This window comes from Lepus europaeus, chromosome 7, assembly GCF_033115175.1.
Source record: "Lepus europaeus isolate LE1 chromosome 7, mLepTim1.pri, whole genome shotgun sequence".
In the NCBI taxonomy this organism is placed as follows: domain Eukaryota; kingdom Metazoa; phylum Chordata; class Mammalia; order Lagomorpha; family Leporidae; genus Lepus; species Lepus europaeus.
The window spans coordinates 122,020,242-122,044,848 of NC_084833.1; the positions used below are offsets into that span (position 1 = coordinate 122,020,242).

At 45.4% G+C, this 24,607-nt stretch overlaps 1 protein-coding gene across 4 annotated transcripts in view; it reads left to right on the plus strand.

Annotated features, from left to right (window-relative positions):
- The window catches only part of NTM (neurotrimin), a 478,601-nt gene that overhangs the window by 312,862 nt on the left and 141,132 nt on the right, over window positions 1–24,607 (plus strand). For all 4 annotated transcript variants that reach the window (XM_062198470.1, XM_062198471.1, XM_062198472.1 and 1 more), the window contains exon 3: window positions 23,074–23,199. In XM_062198470.1, coding sequence (XP_062054454.1) covers window positions 23,074–23,199 — 126 coding nt within the window. The remainder of the gene's footprint in view (window positions 1–23,073; window positions 23,200–24,607) is intronic.

Consider the following 24,607-nt stretch of genomic DNA (forward strand, 5'->3'; position numbering starts at 1 on the left):
AGGTGCTGGGGAACAACTGCAAGATCGAGGAAGTACGTGGGACGTGACATCTGTCCTTGGCATTGGCCATGACCAAGAAGCAAGAGTTGGAAGTGGGAGGGCGTTGTGCTGAGGAACATGACAGTGTGTGTGGTGCTCCTGTGCCTTGGAAGAGTAAGAAGTGGGGTTCAGGGCAAGGCTGTGAAATGGAGCCTGGCCCAGGCAACGGAAAAGAGAATGGTACATGTGTGGAACTCCTACACAGTTGTAATCTGTGCCCGATGAACACCTCTGTGCAAAGGGGGGACATGGGGCACAGGCACAAGGAGAACTAGAAGATGTTCTAAGTCCAGATGTCCTGCAGGAGGCGATATGACCCTCCAGGGGATACTTGGCAATGTCTGGTTGTCCTGACTGTGTGTGTGTGTGTGAGTGTGTCAGGGAGAGAGAGAGAGAGAGAGAGAGAGAGAGAGAGAGAGAGAGAGAGAAAGAGAGAGGAGGAGGATGTGGAGGTGCCTCCAGCATCTTATGGGTAAAGCCCAAAGATTCTACCAAACATGGTGCACTGCCCAGGACATCCTCCACACACAATGACTTGTCCACACCAGGATGCCAGCCCTACTAGACTCAGGCAGCCTTGCCTGATCCAAACCCTTCCCTGAACAGGTGAAAAAGCTGAAGCCCACAGAAAAGTGACCATCTCCAGGCTGTGTAGATGAGCTTGGAGAAGGGCAAAAAGAGGACAAAAGCCCGTGTCTCTTCTTCAAGGCCATGCCCTTACAACTGTCAGGCTTGCTTTCAAATTCAGCACTTAAAAATGCTTTTGGAAATGAACTTGTTTCTTCTCCTCCTGGACTTCAGAGCACCCGTCCTACCCATATCTCCTGGAAGGAAAATTCCACTCTGCTTAATGAACTCAGGCCAGTCCTTCCCCACTTTGGTCTAGGCAGACCTCTTCTGGGGGTTAGCTTATTATCTTTATTATGCATTTTCAAAGTGGATGGTACTGCTGATCAAAACAGGAATTGCCAGAGGAGCCTGCACCAGGCATTAGGCGATGCTGTGTGTGCAATGTTGTTGCAAACAGCTCCCCATGAGGGTGAAATGGAGACCTTCTCACACTCGCATGACTGTATCTCACAATTATTAAATATTGATTCATCTCAGCAGGGGCCTGGGCCTGATTTTAAATGAAGGCAAGTGCATTACCTTGTGCTAATCTAATCTAGACCCGTAGCGGTGCCCCCTTGGCTGTCTCCATTGACCCTGGTTCTCTGATTGACAGCGTGGATGGACGTAGACTCCTTTGCCCACCACTTTGACTCTGGAAGTCAGCACATATGAGTTTATATCTGGAGTTGGAGGGTTTGTGGGATGTGAGCGCTAAAGCTTAATGGAAAAGAAAGGAGGCCTACCTGATGATGAATCACAATTACAGGGAATTAGATTAGTATCAGTGTCTGGAGGAATCGTAAACATTTTCTGTGGCCGATGTGTGATAGCACTGGGAAGGGGGGGTAGATAGAAAGAGAAGCTGAGAGATAAGAACAGATATGCAAGTCTATAGTTGGTGCTTAATGGAACTGAGATTTATTTCTCTGTGTGTCTTTTTAAGCCTCTAGATAGATCACAAAAAATACAGCCAGCCAGGAAAGAAATAGCCCAAATGTAATTTAAAGGACAGCTTTTTAACCAATACTTCAGTGTGGAGACACCTGTTCTATGTTCCTTGAAGATGCCCGGCTCAGGGGAGGAGAATTAGAGCTGCTGATTTATCTTCGGCAGCACAGACCTATTTCTAATTTATTGCCCGGTGACAGGTTTTTCTGTTTAGCTTTTCTCTGCTGCTCAACACAACCTTCTATGCAGAAGGAGAACAGCCTGTAGGCCATTGTTTTCTTTGATGTCCTGGTGCCTTAGAAGAAGAAGCTGAACTTGGACGTCTCGGACTTGGGTTGACACTTTCTCTAGGCTCACAACATACAACAGATGCTACAGCAGGAAATATAGTTGCCCTGCCCTCTGATTCACAAACGATAAGCATGTGCACATACACACACACACACAAACCACACGTGTGTGTGGCTGTAACAGCTTGATATTCTAGTGTCAGTAGTTAAGTACTTTGGAGCCATGATGAATGGGATAATGTGTGTGATTCAGTCCAATTATCTGAATAAAACATCATTGTGGTACCTCTACTGTTCATAAATAGTAATACTCATGCTGTGGCTTGGCCTTGTGGGGAGGAGGGCAGGTGGTGCAGAACTGCAAAGCATTCTGGATCCTGCATTCCGAAGCCCATATTCCAGTGAGAGTGGCAGGTGCATACACCAGCAGTCACGAAGGCAGAGTACTAGTGTACTTCAAGGGAAACGGAAGTACAAGAAATCTCTGCACACACAAAACCTCAATAAAGAAATGTGTATTATGAAAAACGTACAATGGATAATTATAACTTTCAAATTTTTGCATCAAAACAAACTCCTCTTCTAATTCCCTTTCTCCACAGACTTTTGTGGTATCTTCATAGGAGATGCTGTTTCAGAGAAGTTTGAACAGAGAACTATAGCAGGACAAAACAAGGATAAGCTAATTCTGGCCATGGGGATTCATGTATTCAATAAACTGTATTGAATCTTTACTATGGTCTGTGCACTGTGCAGGTGGAGGGGTAGACTGTGGACATATGAGGTTTGGTTCATCTGGAGCTTACATTCCAATGAGAAGAGGAAGAAAACATACACTAAACAAGTGTGATTTTTTTTAAAAAAGATTTATTATTTTACTTGAAAGTCAGCATTACACAGAAAGAGAAGGAGAGGCACGGGGGGGGGGGGGGGTGTCTTCACTCCCCAGTTGGCCACAACGGCCAGAGCTACACCAATCTGAAGCCAGGAGCCAGGAGCTTTTTCCAGGTCTCCCACGTGGGTGCAGGGGCCTGTGGGCTTGGACCATCTTCTACTGCTTTCCCAGGCCACAGCAGAGAGCTGGATGTGAAGTGGAGCAGCCGGGACTCGAACTGGCACCCATATGGGATGCTGGCACTGCTGGTGGCAGCTTTACCCGCTATGCCACAGTGCTGGCCCCTAAAAAAAGTGTGATTCTTGGGGAATGGCATGTGCCATGCAAATGACTGCAGTAAGGCAATAGGGCAGGACAGCAGCTATTTCAAGTAGCAGGATAAGGAAGGGCACCAAGTAGATGACATAAAAAATGAGAAGCTACTGACGACAGCTAAGCATGTGAGAATTTCTGGAGAGGAAGCAGAAGCTGCACGGGTGTGCAGGAGGAGCCAGCTTGGCATCTTTAAAGAACAGAAAGCAATCAGGGAGCTGAGTAGATTCTGGGCAAAATAGACCAAACTGAAGTCTAGGACTCCCTCCAGGGGCCAGTCCTGCTGAACCTCAAGGACATGGGTGCAGAAGTTACATTTCATTCTAAGTCAGTCAAATGCCATTGCCAGGTTTAAAACAGGGGATGATAGGATGTCACTCATGTCTTTGTTGGTTTGGCTTATTTGGAAATTCTCCAACTGTAAGTATAGGGAGTGGACTTTCCACAGGCATTCAATACAAACAGAAAGACCAGAAAAGAGCTAACAGTAGAATAGACCTTAATAATAAGAGGGAAGAGAATGATAATAAGAGAGAAGATAAGAGTATCTCATTGGGATGGGGTTTGCTTTTGAGATAAACCCACTTAATAATTGAGTGTGGAAAGTGAGGCAAAGAGACAAATCAAGGACGATTCCTGATTCTGTATCTTGAACAATCAGGTAGGTGATAGTGTGATTAACTATTGTGGGATAGTCAAGGAGAGATTTTAATGTAGAAAGAAAATGAGTTGAGAATTCTCTTTGTGATTATATGTATATTTGTGCATTCAAAAATTAAATAAAGATGACTGAGTCCTCCATTCTCTCTTGAACACACATTATGTTCTCAGTACTGTTCTATGATCTTTATGTATATGAATTGTATTCATGTGAAAGGTAGAGTTACAGAGACAGAGAGGGAAAGACAGAAACAGAGAGAGATCTTCCATCCACTGGTTCAGTCCTACAATGACCACAGTGACCTGGGATGGGCCAGGCTGAAGTTAGGAGCCAGAAGCTTCAACTGGGTCTCCTACCTAGGTGCAGGGACCCAGGAACTTGGGTCATCCTCTGCTTCTTTCCCAGGCTCATTAGCAGGGAGCTGGATTGGAAGTGGAGCAACCAGGACTTGAACCAGCGCCCATATGGTGATACTTACCTTGCTGCACCATAGCTCTGGCCCCTGTTTATGAACAAATTTAATCCTCAGGTCAGTCCTATGCGAAAGATGCTTATAATATCTTTTTTATTTTTTATTTTTTTACCAAGGCAGAAAACTGAGGTCTGTGTCCACCTAGCTGAAGTGCTGAATCAATCTGATAGTTTATACATGATAGTGAAGCCAAAAAGGACAGGTTGGGGTAAAAACGTTAGTCTGCAAACCAAGAGTATTCAATGGTGATTTAAACCATGAATGGAATAGGAGAGAGTCTTCATTAGACAAGAGGGTCATGGGTCAATAAATGCGTGGCTTACTTGGAGGACAAAAGTTTCTCATTGAAAAGGAGCGGTCAGTAAGATACCAAGAGAACAAGGCAGTGTGGTATCTCCAGGGAAGGAAGGGGAGGCTGAGATCAACTGCTGTTGAAAAGCTAAGCCAGAACAAGGAAAGGATTGGCCATTAGATTTGGTAACACATGGTACCTTGAGCTGGATTCCAGACATTGCATAGTTATGTGTATAAGGCTGTGCTCATCTCTTAACACATCCTAAGTACTACACAAATTATCAAAATCACTCATTACGACTGCCTTGTAAGGTCGGATTAGTAAATGCATTTTCTAGATGAGGGCACTGGGAAGTTAAATAACCATCTCAAAAATATGTGGTTTTGTGCATGGACTTAATGCCACTGAGCTGTGCATTTGTAGGTTTTAAACAGTGTGCATCTGACCATAATAAAATATCACACACACACACACATACACACACCCACACATACACACACATATGTGGATATAGCTAGAAAACTTGACTCCAAAGTCTGATCTCTTGGCCACCACAATATTCTGGAGATTTGCAGATGGCCTTTAGTGAATATTAATTCAATCAGATAGAGAGAAATGTGTGATTTTGTTCAAGAATAATTAGAAGGAACAGTAGAAAATTAAGTGGAAGAGGAGGTTTTAAACTAAAGGCTTTGAACTTTATTCAAACAAGCAAACTTTTGAGTTTTGAATTCCTGCACTCATTCATAATAGTCTTCACCCAATATTTATTAAGAGTCTAGTGAGGAGCCAGTCTGTGACATAGCGGCTAAAGCCACCGCCAGCAGTGCTGACATCCCATATGGGAGCCGGTTTGAGTCCCGGCTGCTCCACTTCTGATCCAGCTCTCTACTGTGGCCTGGAAAAACAGTAGAAGATAGCCAAAATCCTTGGGGCCCTGCACCCATGTGGGAAGACCCAGAAGAGGCTCCTGGCTCCTGGCTTCAGATCAGCACAGCTCTGGCCGTTGCGGCCAATTGGGGAGTGAACCAGCAGATGGAAGACTCTCTCTCTCTCTCTCTCTCTCTCTCTCTCTCTCTGTGCCTCTCCTTATCGCTCTGTGTAACTCTGCCTTTCAAATTAATAAATAAATCTTTAAAAAGTGATTTATAAAAAAGAGTCTAGTGGGCAGAGTGCATTTATCTGTGATCAAATGATGACCAACCTTTCAGACAAGCAGAGCCAAGATGCAAGAGTCTTGTGGGGCAGAAGAGGCATCATAAGCTAAGGCATGGAGCCAGTGAGGTGGCAAGGGACATTGTGCTACAGCAGTCCTGCTCTCAGGTGGCTGAGGGATTAGTGCTAGATGGTAGCAGGCCTGGAGGAACAAAGCATGATTTTGAAACATTTTGTTCTATAGACAACTGCGAGTAACCAGACATAAAAGATCATAAAACATCAGTGGGAAGAATCCAAGAAAGGAGGTAAGGCCGCATGCAGAGGTTTTTGGTGAGTGGAGAGCACAGTTGGGAAGGTTCACCTAATTAATGAGAAGGCAGCTTATTCCATGGTTAAAGATATCAAGGGACTTAGGTGTACGTTTTTGTCAGGCGTGTGGCTCAACATCTGCTTCTTCCTGTTTTTCTGTAATCGCACTGATTTTGGATTGAATGTCCAGGCTCTTTGATCTGCACAGGTAAATGAATGTTTGCAGACATCATCTCTAGCAGGTGTTGATGGTAAGGACAGATGCTGGCATGAAACCCACACAATTCCATTTCCCAGAGTGGGCAGTCAGGTGGTCTGTACCACTGGGTACCTGGAGAGCAGAAATGCCTTCCTTGAGTGATGCTGGAGACCAGATGGCCTTGTGTCAAGATTCATTGACATCCTGATGGGCCCACTTTCTCCTGCTGTGAGCTGGTGTAGGAGAATGAAGAGTTATTGTCAAATTCCCAACTTGCCCTTTTCGATATAAAGTTCACTGGTAATTTTTTTTTGTAACTCCGCTTGCTAATGCATTTTGTTCTCCGGAGTGTGAGAGGCCCAGCTTCCTGCGTAGCCTTTAATTAGTTTCTGGATGATGACATCTCCACCGAGAAGCAACTGGTTGCGTCCCTGCAGTCTCAGGGGGAGATAAAAGAATCTAATAAAGACATTCGGTATTTCTAGGTGATGTGTTTGACAAGCTTTGTATTAACAAGAAGTCATGTTGAAACTTTTTTCTCTCCCCAACTGCACTTCCTTGTTCGCTGCAGCACTGTGACATTTCACAGGGGATCAACCCAGCAGCAGCTCTCATGGAGAGCTTATAGCTTAAACTAGGCAGGCCTGCATCCCTGCCCCTCCTGCAGAAGCAGAAGGTGCTTGCCTTTGATCTCTTCTCCCACCATAACCTTTATGAGGGATTTAGTCACAATAAAGGCTTGGGGCAAAAACTCAGTTTCAAACTGACTGCCAGATGGCCTTGTATAGTATTTGAACTAGCTTTAGGGCATCAGGGTTGCCAGGGTGGGATATGAGATGCCTCTACCACTTGTCTAACTTATTCCCAAAGACCATGGTCCCTGGGAGCAATGAGTTTCACTCAAAATTTTATCCCAGCAGAAAAAAACATCAGTGCTTCAATGCAGGAGAGAGGCAGAAGCTCCCTCCACAGTGAACTGCTCTTCTCTGAACTCAATGATGCAGGTACTTGAGGACAAAGAGTCTGGTAATGATAATAGATAGAATTAAAAAGGAGTGAATGCTCCACCATGGGAAGCAGTCCATGCAGCAGACTCATAGAATGACAATCACCTTTAGTAGCACTTTGACCTCAGAATCAGCCCTTAAGGCATCCTGGTCTGGCTGAAAAGCCAAAGAGAGCATTTCAGGCATGGAAAGTCAAGACACTGTGGTAAAAAATGACCTACATGAAGGATCTCTGTGGGTGAGACTCCAGTAGAAAGAAGTGTCCATCAAAGAAGGAAGTACTTTTCTCTGAAGAGAGGAGAGAACTTCCACTTTGATTATGGCCTTATATGAATACTGAAGGAGTTTGTGGATTCAAAAGGCTTCTATAGCCTAGGCAGCTCATGTCAAGAGCTTTGTGTGATCACTGATGTCATGCATAAGAGTGTTAATTGTTAAATTAACAACAGGAGTCACTGTGCACTAACTTCCCATACAGGACCTCTGTCCTCAAAAGGTTGTAATATGAGAATTAATAGTAAGTCTTGATCTCAAAGAATTATTTCATTTTAGTGTGTTAAGTGGAGGATGTTCTTATGTTTAATAAGTGATAATTAAGTCTAAGCACTGACAAAAGATGTATCATTTTGGGGTCCTTCTTTATGTTCCTAATGTTTTAGTTATGAGATGTGTGCAAATAAGTAAATAAATAAAAAGAGGGAAATCTGTGTAATAATGTGCACCATGCTGCAGTGAACAGTGAAGGGTGGTGTGGATTCCACCACACTCTTGCTCCTGCAGTCAGCATAATTCCCAGCTGTATCGAGTTTTATAGCTTGTGTTTGAGTGTTTTTAGGCAATTTAGTGCTTTTAGGCAATTAGGAATTAAAGTGTCTATGATGTCACCCAGGCAGCCAAGAATGCAAGTGAGCTTCACGCTGTCGGCAGCCAACAGATGTATAGCTGGCCAATCCAAGCTTCCACTGTGCTCAGAGTGGGCACCACTGTAGGGAGGTTCTCTGATTCCACCTGGTTGGCCTCCATCTGGCCTAGACAGGGAAATCTGGGAGAGAGGGGTGGGTGCTACCTGAGCATCTCTGAGGGACAGGATGACAAAATGATCAGAGAATCATGGCTAGAGATTATGGCACCCTATCTACTTATAAATTACTCAGATGAGAGTGTGAAAGTATAGTCTTCATCCCAGGGTAGAGTGACAGCAAGACTGTGAGAGAATGACCATTCTTCTGTCCACCAGCTTGGTTTCTGAACAGAAACAAGAATATCCAAGTGGTGGAGTTAGTTAATATCTTCCTAAGTTTGGAGAGACACTGGTCTGTGTTGAAAACGAAGCAGCACCACAGGAATTGCAGTCCCTAGAATAGAAATGCATTTAAAGGGTTCCTCCCATTGAGGCTACAGCTGCCAGGGGTGGTCGGTCTTGCAGGGTTCTCTCAGCCTGATGATGTCTTGTCCCATTCCTGTAATGACCTTTTAGAGCTCTGCAATGTGCCCCCCCCCCCCCCCAGCAGAGCGGAGCCACTGACAAGGTCTGGGGTTTGATAAATGTGGCAGTCACCACTGTACAGACTTCCTTAACCGGTCACTTGGGATTCACCGCCATCAGCTACACTCTGGCTTTTGGAAGAGAGAGTCATAGCAAGATGCCAGATGCCAAGGAAGCAAGAGAAATAACTTAGAGAGGGCTGGCAGTCAGGTCTCCTAGGATCTGGCTGGGCTAGGGCTGTTGGGAAGTACAGGAATAAATAACTCCTCATGAGAAGACGAGAGAGAAGAGGATGCAAGCATATCATACAGGTCAAAGATGTTGTTCGTGTTGCTAGGCACTATATAGAAATCCTGGTCAGCAATTCAGGGCCGATTTTGTGCAGCAAACAATTATCCTGTTTACCACTAATTGATTGAACTCTGCATTATCTCAATCACAATAGCGTTCATTTGTGGAGTGATTAGCAGCTCACTAAGTGCTCTCAATTATACCTACATATTTCATTTGATCCCCAAAGCCCTGTAAAAGGAGCTTGGGTCTGAGATTGGCTACGTTCTAGCTCAGTGGCTTTGAGTGTTTCATGAGCTATTTAAAGCTTCAGTTTTCTGGATTTCGTGGAAAATGTATGGGAAGTTTTTAGCTTTTATTAGGTGTTCAGCAAATATTAGTCCTCTTCGTGAGGAATAATAATTAAAAAGTAGTATTTTACTGCTTTCTCTCTTCTTCCTAAATCAGCTTAATTGATTTCCTTTTTGGCATAGCATCATCTTGATTCTTGAGGATTCTGCTTTGTGTAAATTTTGGCTGTTAGTGTTTAGGGACGCCTTATTAGGATGTGCAGTGTGTGTCTGATTTGCCAGCACTGTGATCTCGGGGCAGTTGTTGAATCTCTCTCAGCTTCAATTTCTTTCCAGATCAGTGGGCTCACGCTTTAGGAGTTGCTATGAGGATTTCTAAGGGTGCAACCAATGTCAAGCACTGCATAGAAGTTTTCAGCGCTCCTTGCCTTCCGTTCCTGTCCATCTCTCCTGCTTTCATGAACAGGTCCCTAAAAAGCTGGTCCCATTTAGGGGATGGAGGTAGAGAACGTTGAAGCCAGTCAACTCCAAGCATGGGCCACCATACTGAAATCTAGAGAACAGCCAGTCCTGTCAGGATGGCAGGTGTGTGTCATGATTGGCACCCTTAGGTTCCCGCGGTAAATGATTGATGAAGAGATACTTCTTGGCAATTTCTTAGTAGGTGCCCAATATAATGGAGCACTTATGGTTATAGGTAGGTTGCTGTGAAATTCAATTTGCACTAATATGGCCAGAAGCAGGGAAGCATGTTGTGATGAATGGATGGTGTTTGCTTTCTTCCTCTGTGTCTCCATCAGGAATGACTAAACTAGGTCAGGGAGGCGAGCTTATAAAAACTTCCTTCCACATTTCAGTTGATCCTGAAAAGGAACAAATTCTAAACTTCAGAACCAGTGGTTTATGACTAATCCGGAATAAATCACTAGCTTTGCTCCCAGGGCTTCATGATTTTCCAGCAAACATGAGTGGTTTTAATATGGTGCGAGAGGGAAAGAATGAGATGTAACAAATGACAAAAGAGTCCTACTGAAAGGAAGAACAGCCGCCCGAGGATATGTCATTAGGAGCTTTCCGATTCTCAGACTCTCATTTGGGATTCTGAATATCTGTAATCTGGCCGTGTTCTGGAAAACGAAGGCAATGAGCACATTGCTGGCAGGGGAGTGAGGTCCTGTTGCAGATCCCCACCTGGGTCCTGCTCCTTCTGGAGCCATCAACACAGCTGAACCAGTGGATGCGTGGGCTGGGTGAGCAGAGTCATGTCCATCCTGGCCTCTCAACCACATCAGTGGCCCACTGAATCTGAATTCTGTATTTCTGTTCACACTAGCTTCCAGAAAAACACACTTCCAGGAACAGGAATGAATCACATGTGAATAATACTTTTTTTGTTTTGTTTTGTTTTTTTGTTTTGTTTTGTTTTTTTTTTATTTTTGACAGGCAGAGTGGACAGTGAGAGAGAGAGAGAGAGAAAGGTCTTCCTTTGCCGTTGGTTCACCCTCCAATGGCCGCCGCGGTTGGCGCGCTGCGACCGGCGCACCGCGCTGATCCGATGGCAGGAGCCAGGTGCTTCTCCTGGTCTCCCATGGGGTGCAGGGCCCAAGCACTTGGGCCATCCTCCACTGCACTCCCTGGCCACAGCAGAGAGCTGGCCTGGAAGAGGAGCAACCGGGACAGGATCGGTGCCCTGACCGGGACTAGAACCCGGCATGCCGGCGCTGCAAGGCGGAGGATTAGCCTAGTGAGCCGCGGCGCCGGCGTGAATAATACTTTTTGTTGAAAATGTGATTTTTCACATTCCTATCTGATCCACAGAACATCTTCTTTAAAAATATTTGCTTATTTATTGAGAGATAGATAGATAGATAGAGTGTGTGTGTGTGTTTATGTGTATTTTCCATTCACTGGTTCGTTTCCGAAACACCTGTAATGATTGAGTATATATGTGGTAAGTGGAGGCAAAGCCAAGAGCCAAGAACTCAAGCCAGGTCTCCCATGTGAGTGACAGGAACACAACTTTAGCAATCACTGTTGTCTCCCAGGGTCTGCATTATCAGGGAACTGGAGCCAGGAGCTGGAGCTGAGTATGAAACCCCAGGTGCTCTGATGTGGGACATAGAAAATCCAATTGGCATTGTAAACACAAAGCCAAATGCCCACTTCAGAATATCTATTTTTTTAAAGATTTATTTTTAATTATTTGAAAGAGTTACACAGAGAGGAGAGGCAGAGAGAAGAGAGAGAAGAGAGAGAGAGAGAGAGAGAGAGAGGTCTTCCATCCGATGGTTCACTCCCCAATTGGCCGCAATGGCCGGAGCTGTGCCGATCCAAAGCCAGGAGCCAGGAGCTTTTTCTGGGTCTCCCACGTTAGTGCAGGGGCCCAAGGTCTTGGGTCATCTTCTACTGCTATCCCAGGCCATAGCAGAGAGCGGGATCAGAAGTGGAGCAGCCGGGACTCGAACCGGTGCCCATGTGGGATGCTGACGCTTCAGGCCAGGGTGTTAACCCACTGCACCACAGCACCATCCCTCAGAAAACCTATTTTGATGAGGAAAGATAGGAATTAATATAATTAACATATGCAGAGAGTCAAATGATTTACGTGAATTAATGTAATTAGTAATTTTGGGGTTGGGCTTAATACTTGGTGTTCTCACATGGAGCTTAGAGTTCTTTTTTTTTTTTTTTTCCAAGAGAAAACTGATAGATTCCCCAATAATTTTGGAATGCAAATTAATCATACAAGTATTATGGAAAGAGATAGAAAGAAAGAAAATAAAGCTAAGGAAGGAAGTTAAAATAGGTCAAATCAGTACCTCTATTAGTGGTTCCAGTGGTGGAATTCAGTGTCATCTTACCGAGCCAGCTAAAGACATGTAGGTCACAGGAACTCCCACTGTGGCTATGTCCGATGGAAGGTCTCCAGAAAACCACACTCTCTAGTTGGGTATGTGATAAAGAAGATGGAATGGGAGGATGAAGACTAGGGTGAGGGGAGTAGGAGCAGGATGAAGTATTTATGCCAACGTGGTGAAGACCAAGACCGAGATCTCCTGTTTACTCTTTGTCCCCTCCTAGTGTTACCTAGTACTTTTAAAAATTTATTTATAAAGCAGAGTAACAGAAACAGAGGGAAAGACAGAGGAAGAAATCTTCCATCTGCTGGTTCACTCCCCAAATGGCCACAACAGTGGGGACTGGATCAGGTCAAAGCCAGAAGCCAGAAACTCCATCCAGGTATCTTATGTGGGTGTCAAGGGTCCAAGCATTTGGACCATCTGCTGCTGCTTTCCCAGGCACACCAGCAGAGAGCTGGATTGGAAGCAAAGCATCCAGGAATTTGAACAGGTGCTCCAAAAGGAGATACAGGTACTGTAGATGGCAACCCAACCCACTGTGCCATAACATGGGCCCCATCCTACCCACTCTTGAGGTAGAAAATGTCAACATATAGATACCATTAGGGCAGGCCCTCTTTGTTAAATACCCAGTGCATTCAAATGTTGTGCAAGGAACACTAATCTGCCTTCGCAACCTCCTAGGAACCCTGGGTGCTCCTCTCATACTCCTGGGCTGAACCATCCATATATCGAGACTGTAGTTGAAATCTGCATGTAAGGAGAGCATTCAGGCTCCACATCCCACCCTTCTGCTGAGCAGCATTGGGCAAATTACTAAAATCTCACCCATGCATCGTTTCTTTATATCTCCATAGGAATAAGTATAGTATTCTTACAAGACTGCCCAATAAGGGATTCCAGCTCCTGGTAAGGTACAAAATGCACCATAGAGCTTCATAGTGGGTTGTGTTCACAAATAGATGGGTGCCAGTGTTTCTGTTTATTTTTATGTACACACTCATAGTTCTGAGGATAGTTGCTATCCTTGCAGCCCATATAATTCCTTGTTTAAAACAAAACAGTGCACCATTCAGTTGCATTTTGTGAACACGTTCCTCAATGCTTGTGTCCTCTTCTGCAGAATATGGAATAATTGTGGTTACCAATGTGTTCCTATTTGCCTGGAACTTTTTCAGATTCAGCGCTAAAAGGCCTGTGCACCAAGAAACCTCTCAATTCCAGATAAACTAGAGCAGTTGTTCCTTTAGAAATTACATCTACTTAAGGAGTTAATGCAGGAAAAAATAAGATAAAGGCAATTTATGTAAAATGCCTAGTCTGTGGTAGGCATTTAATAAATGGTAATCAATGTTATGAAGTGCATTGGAAGTCCTTGGGGCTATTTAAAGATCTGGAAGAAATTCAGTCATTTCAATTTATTTGCATTTCCATATACTCTTGTAAAAACACAACAGTGCATTCACTCCAAACATATCTGTGGAATGCAAATCATGCCATACATGCTGTGTGCTAAACACATCAATGAACAGAACAACGGATTGAACTACTGTGGTCAGGTTTCTGCTCCTATAAACAGAATACCTGAGACACACTACCCTTATAAAGAAAATGCATTTATTCAGCTCTCAATGTGGGATGCTGGAAGTCCAAACAGCATGGTGCTGAGTCACCCTATGGCAAAGGCAAAGGCAATGGGGTGTGTGTGTGTGTGTGTGTGTGTGTGAGATACATGTGTGTGTGTGCAGAGGAGGGTGCACATGGGCAGATAGGGAGGCAAGGAACAATTCAGGGGCCAGGCTTGCTCCTACAACAAGTTCTCAGGAGGGTGGAGGGGTCCCTTGAGAGCTCCAGTAATCCCTTCCAAGGGCATCATCCCCAACTGACCCACGGTTCTCCCTCAGAACCTCATCTCCCAAAGGTCCCAGAACCTCAGCATCGCCACACTGAAGACCAAGCTTCCAGCACGTGGACCTTGAGGGCACACATTAGACCTGTTCCAATCATGGCAGGAGCTTCTGTTTATCTAGTGAAGGGAGAGAATTCTCAAACAGTTAAGCTGAGGGTTTCATTTTAGAAAAGATGACCAAGGAAGAGGAGCTAAGATGAAAAGACTAAAATGGAACAAGGCAAGCGAAGAACACGGGTAAAGTGACTATGAAGGACCTAAGTCAAGGGAAGTGTTTGGGTGAGTGTAGAGAGGGAAGTGCTTCCAGTACGTGATGGTAAGGAGTTTGTCTTCATTCTCCACAGATGGCTCATCTGCTTGTTTGATCTGGATGAGAGAAGGAAGGCTGGAATCAGGTGTATTTCCCACGGCCACACTCCACAGCTGAACAGCTCAACTTCACACTAGATGTAGCCTGGGGATACAGCAGCCTGTATGAAAAGATAAATGAGTCCATATGCCAACATCTGCTTGGTTGCATCTTTCAAGAGCTTTCCGATCTCACTTTGAACATCCCTGTATCAAGTTGTTGACACGGGGCTGGGTGTGTCAGTGCAGACTTCCATGCCAGGAAGGTCAAGGTCATCCTGGATTTGTCTCTTTGGTTCTATAAAGACAAAGTCCCAGGGCTTTAGCAGCAAATCAGTCCTGCCCATGAAAACCATTCTGAGTAGGTGGGGGCATCTCCTGTCATCACCAAGGAGCAGAGACAAGAGCAGAAGTATCACTACAGCAAAGGAATCCATCTGGGATGCACACATCTGTGTGTGTAATGCAGGGTAGCCTGGTCCAGGAAGTTTATGTGTTTTCTCTGCCCCACAGGACTGCAGAGTGCTTAATAAAGCATCTTAATTCAAATTTAATAGGATATCTACTGTGTGCTAAAAACAGAAAATTGCTATTTATTAATGGCATAATTATTAAAACTCAACACCTGAGCAGTGGAAGCTAAACCAAGAGTGGGGAAGTTCCTTAGAATACTGTTTTAATAATTATCTTATTTAATTATTTACATATTGAATTAAAATTCCATAAGACCAAGTCTAAACCTTAACATAATGTGGAAGTGCATTCAAAGGGCATGGCTCATTTGGCTTCTGTCACTCGTCCTAAACATCCTGTAATCGCTTCTTGGTCTTTTTGTTTCTATAACTGGCACGGTTTTTAAATTCAGAATCCAAAAGCTGCAGACATCACACAGGGTCCTCAAAAAGTTCAAGGGAAATTCATATTATGCAAAAGCAATGAATTTCCTTGCACCAAAATAAATTTACCCTTTAGTTCCATTTTCCATGAACTTTTTGAAGTATCCTGGTGCGGCTGAACAAAAATGGCAGTCCCACTGGCCTCCGTGTCCCCAGTCCTTCTCCAGGCAAACATCGTGCACTTTCCATGACACCACTCTCATATCTGTCCCTTTATTCTCATCTCTACAGAGCCAACAGTTTAATCCAGACTTCGGACATCACTTATATAGATTGCTTTCTCTAACTACAATTTCTCTTCATTCTATTTCATTTGACACAATGTTAATAGATTCTTTTTCTTAAAATAATTTTTTAAAAATATGGCATTTCCTTTAAAAATGTAAAACTCACCATTACATAAAGGAGAGGGTGAAAACCCATGGCTCAGCCCCTCAGGGTCGTCCATGCTCTGTCTCTTTTAACTCTTGATTGATCTTGTGTCCTGTTTTCCATCTATTCTCTTAGAATTTATTGACTGTCTGGTCTGTGTTGATATTGCACGTGTGCATTTGCCAACCACATAGGACATTAAAACTCCCTTATTGAGCACTTGGCAATGCCAGGAACTACTCTCAGTGCATTTCATAAACTAACTCCCTAAATCCTCAAAAGAACCTTGCAAAGTCCATACATCATTAGCTGCATGTTATGGGTGGGGACGATGAGGTAGAGAGGAGAAGTCACTTGGCCAAGGTTACCCACAGTAAGAAGATGGCAGAGACAGGGTCCCAATCTCTTCTCTTATAGGAAGGAGACTGCATGTCTTCGTGCACATCATGGATAGCTTCCTTCCCATCTGTGCCCATGAAATTCATTTCCATTCTCAACTTCACTTTCCTGCCTAGCTGGTGCCCAAGCCAACTGTAGTTTGAGGTGAAGCAACCTCTGACTCTCTCTCAGGCTGCAGTCCTTCCTTCTGCCCTCTCCTGGTGCTCCATGTGTGTGGCATTCGTTTAACATTCCTTGTTAAAATAAAGATTTGTTTATTTATTTGAAAGACAGAGTTATAGAACCAGAGGCAGAGACACCGAGAAAGAGATCTTCCACCCATTGGTTCACTCAACCAAAATACTGGGATGGCTGCCGTCAAGAGCCTGGAACTCCATCCGTGTCTGTCATGTGGGTGGCAGGGGCCCTAGTACTTGGGCCATCATTTGCTGCTTCCCAAGGCACATTGGCAGAGAACCTCAGTGAAAGTAGAGCAACTGAGACTTGAATTGGTGCCCATGTAGGATGCCGATGTCATAGACAATGGCTTCTTCCTCTGCATCACAATGCCAGACCATCGCACATTCTGTTGTATACAATCTTCTGGCATAGCTTGCTTTGTTATTCAAGTATGGAATATATTTTGGCCACTTCCCCAAACAAACTATAAGTTCAAGGAGATTCAAGAAATCTGATAGGCCGGCGCCGTAGCTCACTTGGCTAATCCTCCGCCTGTGGCACCGGCACCCGGTGGGTGCCGGATTCTGTCCCGGTTGCTCCTCTTCCAGTCCAGTTCTCTGCTGTGGCCCGGGAAGGCAGTGGAGGATGGCCCAGGTCCTTGGGCCCTGCACCCGCATGGGAGGCCAGGAGGAAGCGCCTGGCTCCTGGCTTCAGATCGGCGCAGCGCGCCAGCCGTAGCGGCCATTTTGGGGGTTGAACCAATGGATAGGAAGACCTTTCTCTCTGTCTCGCTCTCTCATTGTCTAAATCTGCCTGTCAAAAAATAAAATAAAATAAAAAATGAAAAAGAAATAAAATTTAAAAAAAAAGAAATCTGCTAGTGGAGCCGGTGCCTGGCATAGCAAGTAAAGCCATCGCCTGCAGTGCCAGCATCCCATATGGTTCGAGTCCCGGCTGCTCCACTTCCGATCCAGCTCTCTGCTGTGGCCTGGGAAAGCAGTGGAAGATGACCCAAGTCCCTGGGCCCCTGAACCTGCGTGGGAGATCTGGAAAAAGCGTGTAGCTTCAGATCGGCCCAGCTCCAGCTGTTGTAGCCATTTGGAGAGTGAACAGGCTGATGGAAGACCTCTCTCTCTCTCTCTCTCTCTGCTTCTGCCTCTCTGTAACTCTGCCTTTCAAATAAATAAATAAAAATCTTTAAAAAGAGGAAAACTGGTAGTTTTCTGGAAATCCCTTATATATCTAGCATGTGACTGTGTATGTTCTAGGTCTGCACAGAATATTTGCTGAATGACTTATGGCCAGGCCTCTAGCAGGAGGCTGCTTCTTCTGCTGCTGAATGATTGCGCCAGGCCACAAGAAGTCTGCTACACAGCCTTTCCTTGTGTCCCCTCTGTCACCTTCCCTCTACTCCTCAGACCTAAGTATCTTTTGCTTATCTCCTAGGGCTTCACTTAGGTGTTCTGTATCTTGGAAACCTCCCCTCTGTCTTTGATGGGCAGGTGTCTTTCCCTGGTGATCCTGTAGCACTTGATTCGTCCTTCTATGCTACAATACTTTGAAAGATTACACTTCTGTATCGTTTTTGCACATATAGACTGTGAATTCCTTGAGGACGAGGACCGTCTTTCTTAGTTTATGCTGAAGGTAGTGTAATGTTGAAACATGGGAGGTGTATCCAGCACTGTGGCATAGTAGGCTAAGCCTAGGCCTGTAGCTCTGGCATTTCATATGGTCCCTAGCTCATGTCCTGGGCAGCTCCTCTTGCGATCCAGCTCTCTGCTATGGCCTGGGAAAGCAGTACAAGATGCCCCAAGTCCTTGGGCCCCTGCACCCACATGGGAGACCTGGAAGAGCCTCCTGGCACCTGGCTTCGGATTTGTGCAGCTCCAACAATTGTGGCCACTTGGGGAGTGAACCAGAGGATGGAAGAACTATCTCTCTGTCTCTCCCTCTCTCTGTCTAAACCCTGCCTCTCAAATAAAGAATAAAAAAAGAAATATGGGAGATGATCAGTGAATACTGACAAATGAGAGTGCATGAATGAATGAAAAGAAGCCAAGCAATCCTAATGTGTTTCTAACATCCTACATATTGAAAAGATGTAAGATAATGAAAGTATCCATGGGAACAATGTAAAATTATAAGTCACCCTATCTCACAGTTGGCTAAATGCTTTGTTGTAAGCATGGATTGCTTAGAGGCCCACTGCATCTATATTGATTCAAGGTTTTTTTGATGTGATGATGTACTAGAAGGTACCACCTAGAACACGGTGCTCCTTATCCCCTGTAATCTTATGTACTGTGCCAGCTTCATTCTTTTTGTTAAAGATTTATTTTGTTTGTTTGAAAGAGTTGCAGAGAGAGGTAGAGACAAAGAAAGAGGTCTTTCATCTGCTGGTTCACTCCCCAGATGGCCACAACGGCCGGAGCTGTGCCAATCCGAAGCCAGGAGCTTCTTCCGGGTCCTCCATGTGAATGCAGGGGACCGAGGGCTTAGGCCATCTTCCACTACTTTCCCAGGCCATAGCAGAGAGCTGGATAGGAAGTGGAGCAGCCGGGACCAGAACCAGCGCCCATATGGGACGCCAGCGCTTCAGGCCAGGGCTTTAACCCACAACGCCACAGCGCCAGCCCCCCACCAGCCAGCTTAGTTCTTGTCATCAGGTTTGCACCTCTGGTCAAACCACCCCACTTCTGTGCCTTGCAGCTCTACGTTCCAGGTCCATTTGGGGCCAGCTTGCTTCTTCAAGCTGTATACTCAGGCAGGATCAGAGGACAGCAAGCCGTTCTCCAACTTTTTTATCATGAGTTGGATATTTTCCAGTTGTTCGTGGGGGGAGACAATTCTAGATGATTCTTCCAAGCATGAGGTGTCATTGTTTCACTTAATATACTGACTGTGCTGACAGCGCTGGCCAGACCACTTTCTGTCCTGCTTGGGGACTGTCCATTGTTCTCCAGTGTATGATTAGCAGATTAGCTATCGTGTAAGAAGCCAGGAAAATGAACTTCAGTGAGCCCTTCCAAAGCAAGAGTAATTCATTACCCAGCCTGATTTCCACTTAAAATGTACTTTAAGCACACTTCCAATTACAAACCCTAAATCACCCTGTGTTCACAAAGTCCATCATTTTTTATTTTATTGCACGGCGTTGGCGTGACATAATCCCTTGCAGAGCATCCCGGAGTGCCTTACAGATCCATAAATTACTTACCTGTGCAGTACAAGCAGTGTCTGCAAGGCCGGCACAGACATTCTGCAGGCAGCCTGTCATCCAGGAAGCCAGCGAGGCTGTGCGGGTGCCAAGAGTGTGCAGGGGCAAAGGGCCAGGCGAATGCGTGTTTGGGGGAGTAGTGCCTGGGAAGGGAGCGCCCCAGTGAAATCTCTGCGAAGACATCAAAGTGTTTGTTTCTGCAAAGGCCAGTTTAAATGACTCTAGAATGAAGAGAATGTAGAAATGTGTGCCCTTCAGGCAGACAGCACATCAAATGCTCAGTCATTAACTCAACAATCCCCTTCCTGCCCTGCAAGGCTCGACGTAGCTCTTAAAACGATGCTACCATGAACTGCAATGTTATATTGTTTAAATTTATATATTTATTTGAGAGAGAGAGAGAGAGAGAGAGAGAGAGAGAGAGAAAGACTGAGAGAGAGAGAGAGAGAGAAGGAGGGAAAGGAGGGAGGGAAAGAGAAGGAGAGGGGCTGGCATTGTGGTATAGCAGGTAAAGCCGCTGCATCCCCTATGGGAGCCAGATCCAGTCCCAGCTACTCCATTTCTGTTCCAGCTCCTTGCTAATGGTCTGGGGAAAGCAGCAGAATGTGTCTTGGATGTTTGTGCTCCTTTCACGTCCACTTGGGAGATCTGGAAAAAGCTCCTGGCTCAGGCTTCCACCTGACCCAGTGTTGGCTGTTGCAGCCACCTGGGGAATGAACCAGCAGATGGAAAACTGCTCTCTCTGTCTCTCTGTCTCTCTCTCTCTGTCTCTCTCTCTGTAACTCTGACTTGCAAAGTAAATACATAAATCTTTGAGAGAGGGAGAAAAAGAAAGAGACCCCTTCCATTCACTGTGTCATTCCTCAAATGCTTGAAACAACTGGAACCAAGCCAAAGCTGGAAGTTGGGACCTCAATCCAGTTCTCCAGCACGGGTGGCAAGGAGGGCCCGGTTAGCCGAACCATCCTTTGATGCCTCCCAGAATGTACATTAGCAGAAAGCTGGCATCCCGAGTGGAGCCCTGCTCGGACCCAGGCATTCCAATATGGTATGCGAGACTCCTGACTGCTAGGCCAAACAGCATTGTATCTTAAATAAACCAGGTTTTAGAGCCAATAGTCTTTTTCTAACCCTCACTACATGTGAGCTCCATTATTTCTGTCCTACTAAATGCCTGTGGGAGTCAAGGTAAGATGCACACCCTGCATCTTCATCTGAAGGTCAATGTGGATTGAAGTCCAAACAGGATTATTTTGTGCTTAAGTCTATGCACCTAGGCAGGGCAGCAGAAAATGAAAAGAGAAGTAAGGCCTTTGTTTAATACCTTAGCATCAAACAATTTCTAGCAAGGAATGAAAAATGAACCAAATGTAACAGAAGAGAGTTCATTTTCAGTGTCACAAGGGATGTGCTGCGATGCTATGGGATCCACAGGAAGAAGTCACATCTCTCAGGGATCACCTGGAGAGCTGATGGAAGTGGGAGTTACTCAGTCAGTCCTTGAACAAGCCCAGCAGCTGTTGCTGGTCAGAGAGCAGAGTGTGTTAGCATCAGCAGTATGCAGTGGAATAAGGAGATAAAGGTGCAACATGTACTTATAAATAATGAGTGCTCCCAGGAGGGTGGCATGTAGGATATAAAAAGAAAGTAATATTGGAAAAGAAGAGAAAGAGAACATCTCTTTATAATCTCCATTTTCATGGAGGACAATGTGCAGCAAAAGTATAAATGAGTGAATAATGGTACAAGTAGAGGGAAGGCCAGCATTGAAATTTCCAAACCAGAGTGACTCACTCTGGCCTTGGGAGCAAAGGATAAATCATCGTGGGCTGCCCTGGGTTTTCCAGCAGATCAGATCACATTGATGGCATACCCTGGAGCTTCATAGTGTGGTGGCTTTGAGGAATACTTATTCTGGGAAAGGATGTAGCATGAAGAAGCACAGGAGTGCGAACAGAGGGACCACTTAATTTGCCAAGAACCAATGTGTTACCTCCTGCATTACTAGGTGCTGAGGATCCAACTCTTGGGCTATTAGGGATGTGTGGCAGGTTGGAAACATGGCTCCATTACGAGTCAACCCTATAAATATTTGTAGAGCTTTGACTGAGGATACAAATTTGAGGAAGGCATGAAAGCTCACTGCCTGGTAGGTGAGTGATGCTAAGCAAACAACCGTAACACTGTGGGATAAGTTCTAGAACTGGGGCTCAATAAAGGATGCCCTAGCTTTACCCACTGGAACTGTAAACCCTCTGACAGATAAGACAAATGAGTAGCCACACGGAGAACCCAGGATCACATTTACTAGGGGCAAAGCTGGTTCTGGAGAATCAGGCTTAGGTGTGCAGCAGCAGTGGTCTTCAAAACCTGGACCCCTGAGTGAGACAGGCGCATGTGCAGTAGCCAGCAGGGACACAGCACTCACCCCATCCCTGTGGGATCCTGTGCGCCTCCTGCAAAGCCAACATGAAGAGTGGCTGCAAAAAAAGAGGCAGCAGGAAGAAAGGTCCTGCCTCCAGCTTTACCCAGTAGCACGCGCCTCTCCCCCAACTGATGTCTTCCTGACTCTCTGTGCCGTGCGCATAATATGCTCTGGGAACATGTTTAGCAGCAGTAAAGCTCAGCTGTTAAGGAGGGCAGAGAGGTGTAGGGCAAGGAATCGGCATTGTTCGACCCTAGGAGGACAAGGGGTGTTCTAGGAAGGCTAGAAAGCACGTTATAGATCCACAGACATGACGGCCAGGAAGGCACGGTGCGTTGGGGGTTACAGGGGATAAGTAGAGCTGGAATAATTGGGGCTGTCAGTGGAAGTGTGGGTTGCTGCTGGATGCTGAATGGCTACGTATGCCAGGGTAAGGGGCATGGTTGTGACAGAGAGCAATTGGAGCTGGTTAGGCAGAGATGTGCTGTGATGAAAACTGCATTATAGAAGGACATCTCTGGGTGCAGTGTGGTGGAAGACTCGTGGAAGTGTATTGGAGGTGGGTGGGGTAAGTGAAGCCAGGAAGAAGGTGGAGGATAGAAGAGTTATTGCAGTATTGCCGTGGAATGCATGCCCATTTAGACTCCCTGGATTTGTGTTTGAATAAGAGGAGATGGGGCCGGTGCTGCAGCTCAATAGGCTAATCCTCCGCCTTGCTGCGCCGGCACACCAGGTTCTAGTCCTGGTTGGGGTGCCGGATTCTATCCCGGTTGCCCCTCTTCCAGGCCAGCTCTCTGCTGTGGCCCGGGAATGCAGTGGAGGATGGCCCAAGTGCTTGGGTCCTGCACCCCTGGGAGACCAGAAGTACCTGGCTCCTGGCTTCGGATAGGCGCAGTGCGCCGGCTGCATTGCGCCGGCCGCAGCGGCCATTGGAGGGTGGACCTATGGCAAAAAGGAAGACCTTTCTCTCTGTCTCTCTCTCTCTCTCACTGTCCACTCTGCCTGTCCAAAAAAAAAAAAAAAAAAAAAAAAAAAGGAGATGGAAGCTGAACACAAGGTAAGGTGTTTTTCAGGATTCAGGTAATTCCTCCAATGTCGATCTTCAAGATGATAATACAGGTTTCAGCCTCTGGGCGCTGCTGCTAACTGCCATTTGAAGACAACAAAGAAATGTTTCTGTAGGTGTTGTATTTTCCCTTCTACCTGTTTTGTCTCCACAGTGTCACCTAAAATTGTAGAGATTTCTTCAGATATCTCCATTAATGAAGGAAACAATATCAGCCTCACCTGCATAGCAACTGGTAGACCAGAGCCTACGGTTACCTGGAGACACATCTCCCCCAAAGGTAAGAGAGGCTGGTGGGTACACCAGCTGGTGGTGCACCAAAAGAACTAGGAGAATGAATAGCTATATGTGTAGGAGGTCATGGTACAAGCTACTTAATTCAAGGGGTACTGCACCTTCTGTAGCCTGAGAAAAATGCACTCATAACTCTGCAGAGAATTTTGGTGTCTTGTGAAAAACAGGCTAATTACCTGGGACTTCAGAAATTACACCCAAGTATCTCCCCCCAGTCCCTTGGAAATTAATCCCAGTTGTGTGAGTGACGTGGTGGTGAGATGTTACGGGGTACATGAAATGTGTTGTTGGAACATTCTACTTTGCTGGCATTGTTCAGCTGCTTTGTTTTAAGAGATGGAAACCACAGGCACATAATGATGGAGGAGAACTTTACATGACCGGAAAATACCCAAGTCTGTTCTTCTTCAGCATTGCCAAAAGTCTGGTCATTGGTTGTTCTGTGGTTTTGTTGTTGTTTCACTCGGACTGAGCCTTGATAACAAGTGTTGAAAGTGTGACTAGATTGCAAACTTAGCTCTGCCTGCATGTTCAGATGTTACATGGACCAGATTGAGTGTTGCTTTGTGTTTTCATGAATTGAACATTAAAACTGTTAGTTTCAGACAAAATGTCATTTATCTTTAAGCTAGCTTTTTTTTTGGGGGGGGGTGCATGGAAAGGTGTTCCATTTACCCTTAGACAGTACAGTGAATGTGTAGTCCAGGCTGTATGGGTGTATGTCTGTGCTTGTGTGTATGGATGAAGGTGTGGGTACCACTGAGTAGCATGGTTTTAAGGATTATAAAGGCACCACAGTGGTTGTGGTTTGTTTATTAGATTGTGCTCATAGGATCAACTTCCTTGAAGGAGACAGGGAGAGAAGTTAAGCTGTGATGCTGTCACAACGTATCAGCTGAGCCCAAAAGGACTACCAGAGCGGGATGAGCCCTCCCAGCCGCCCTTGGTGGAGGTGATTGGCTTCTACATCAACACAGCAGCCAGTCATTTAGTTCAGGCCATCCCCAGAAGGAGTGTGACCTTGGGGCTGCGTCTCTCTCCACATGAGAGAAGCCCCACAAGGGCTGTCCACGAGCAGCGTGTCTGTCCAGGACTTCACAGTGCCCACTGCATTTGGACATGAAAATCAACGTCAGGGTAGGACCATGAGTGGACCCCGCTTGCTGAATTTCCTCTCTCATACCATGTCCGTGTGTTCTGCTAGGTGTTCTTCGAGAAGGCATAAAATGCTCAGTTGTGTTTGACTTGAATACCTGGGAGCCATCCCTGCTACCATTCATACATACATGCATAAACACACTCACCATGTTTTATATATATATATATATATATATATATGTATATTTTTAAATGTTCTGATGAACATGTAACATTGGTACAGTTTATGGGGTGCC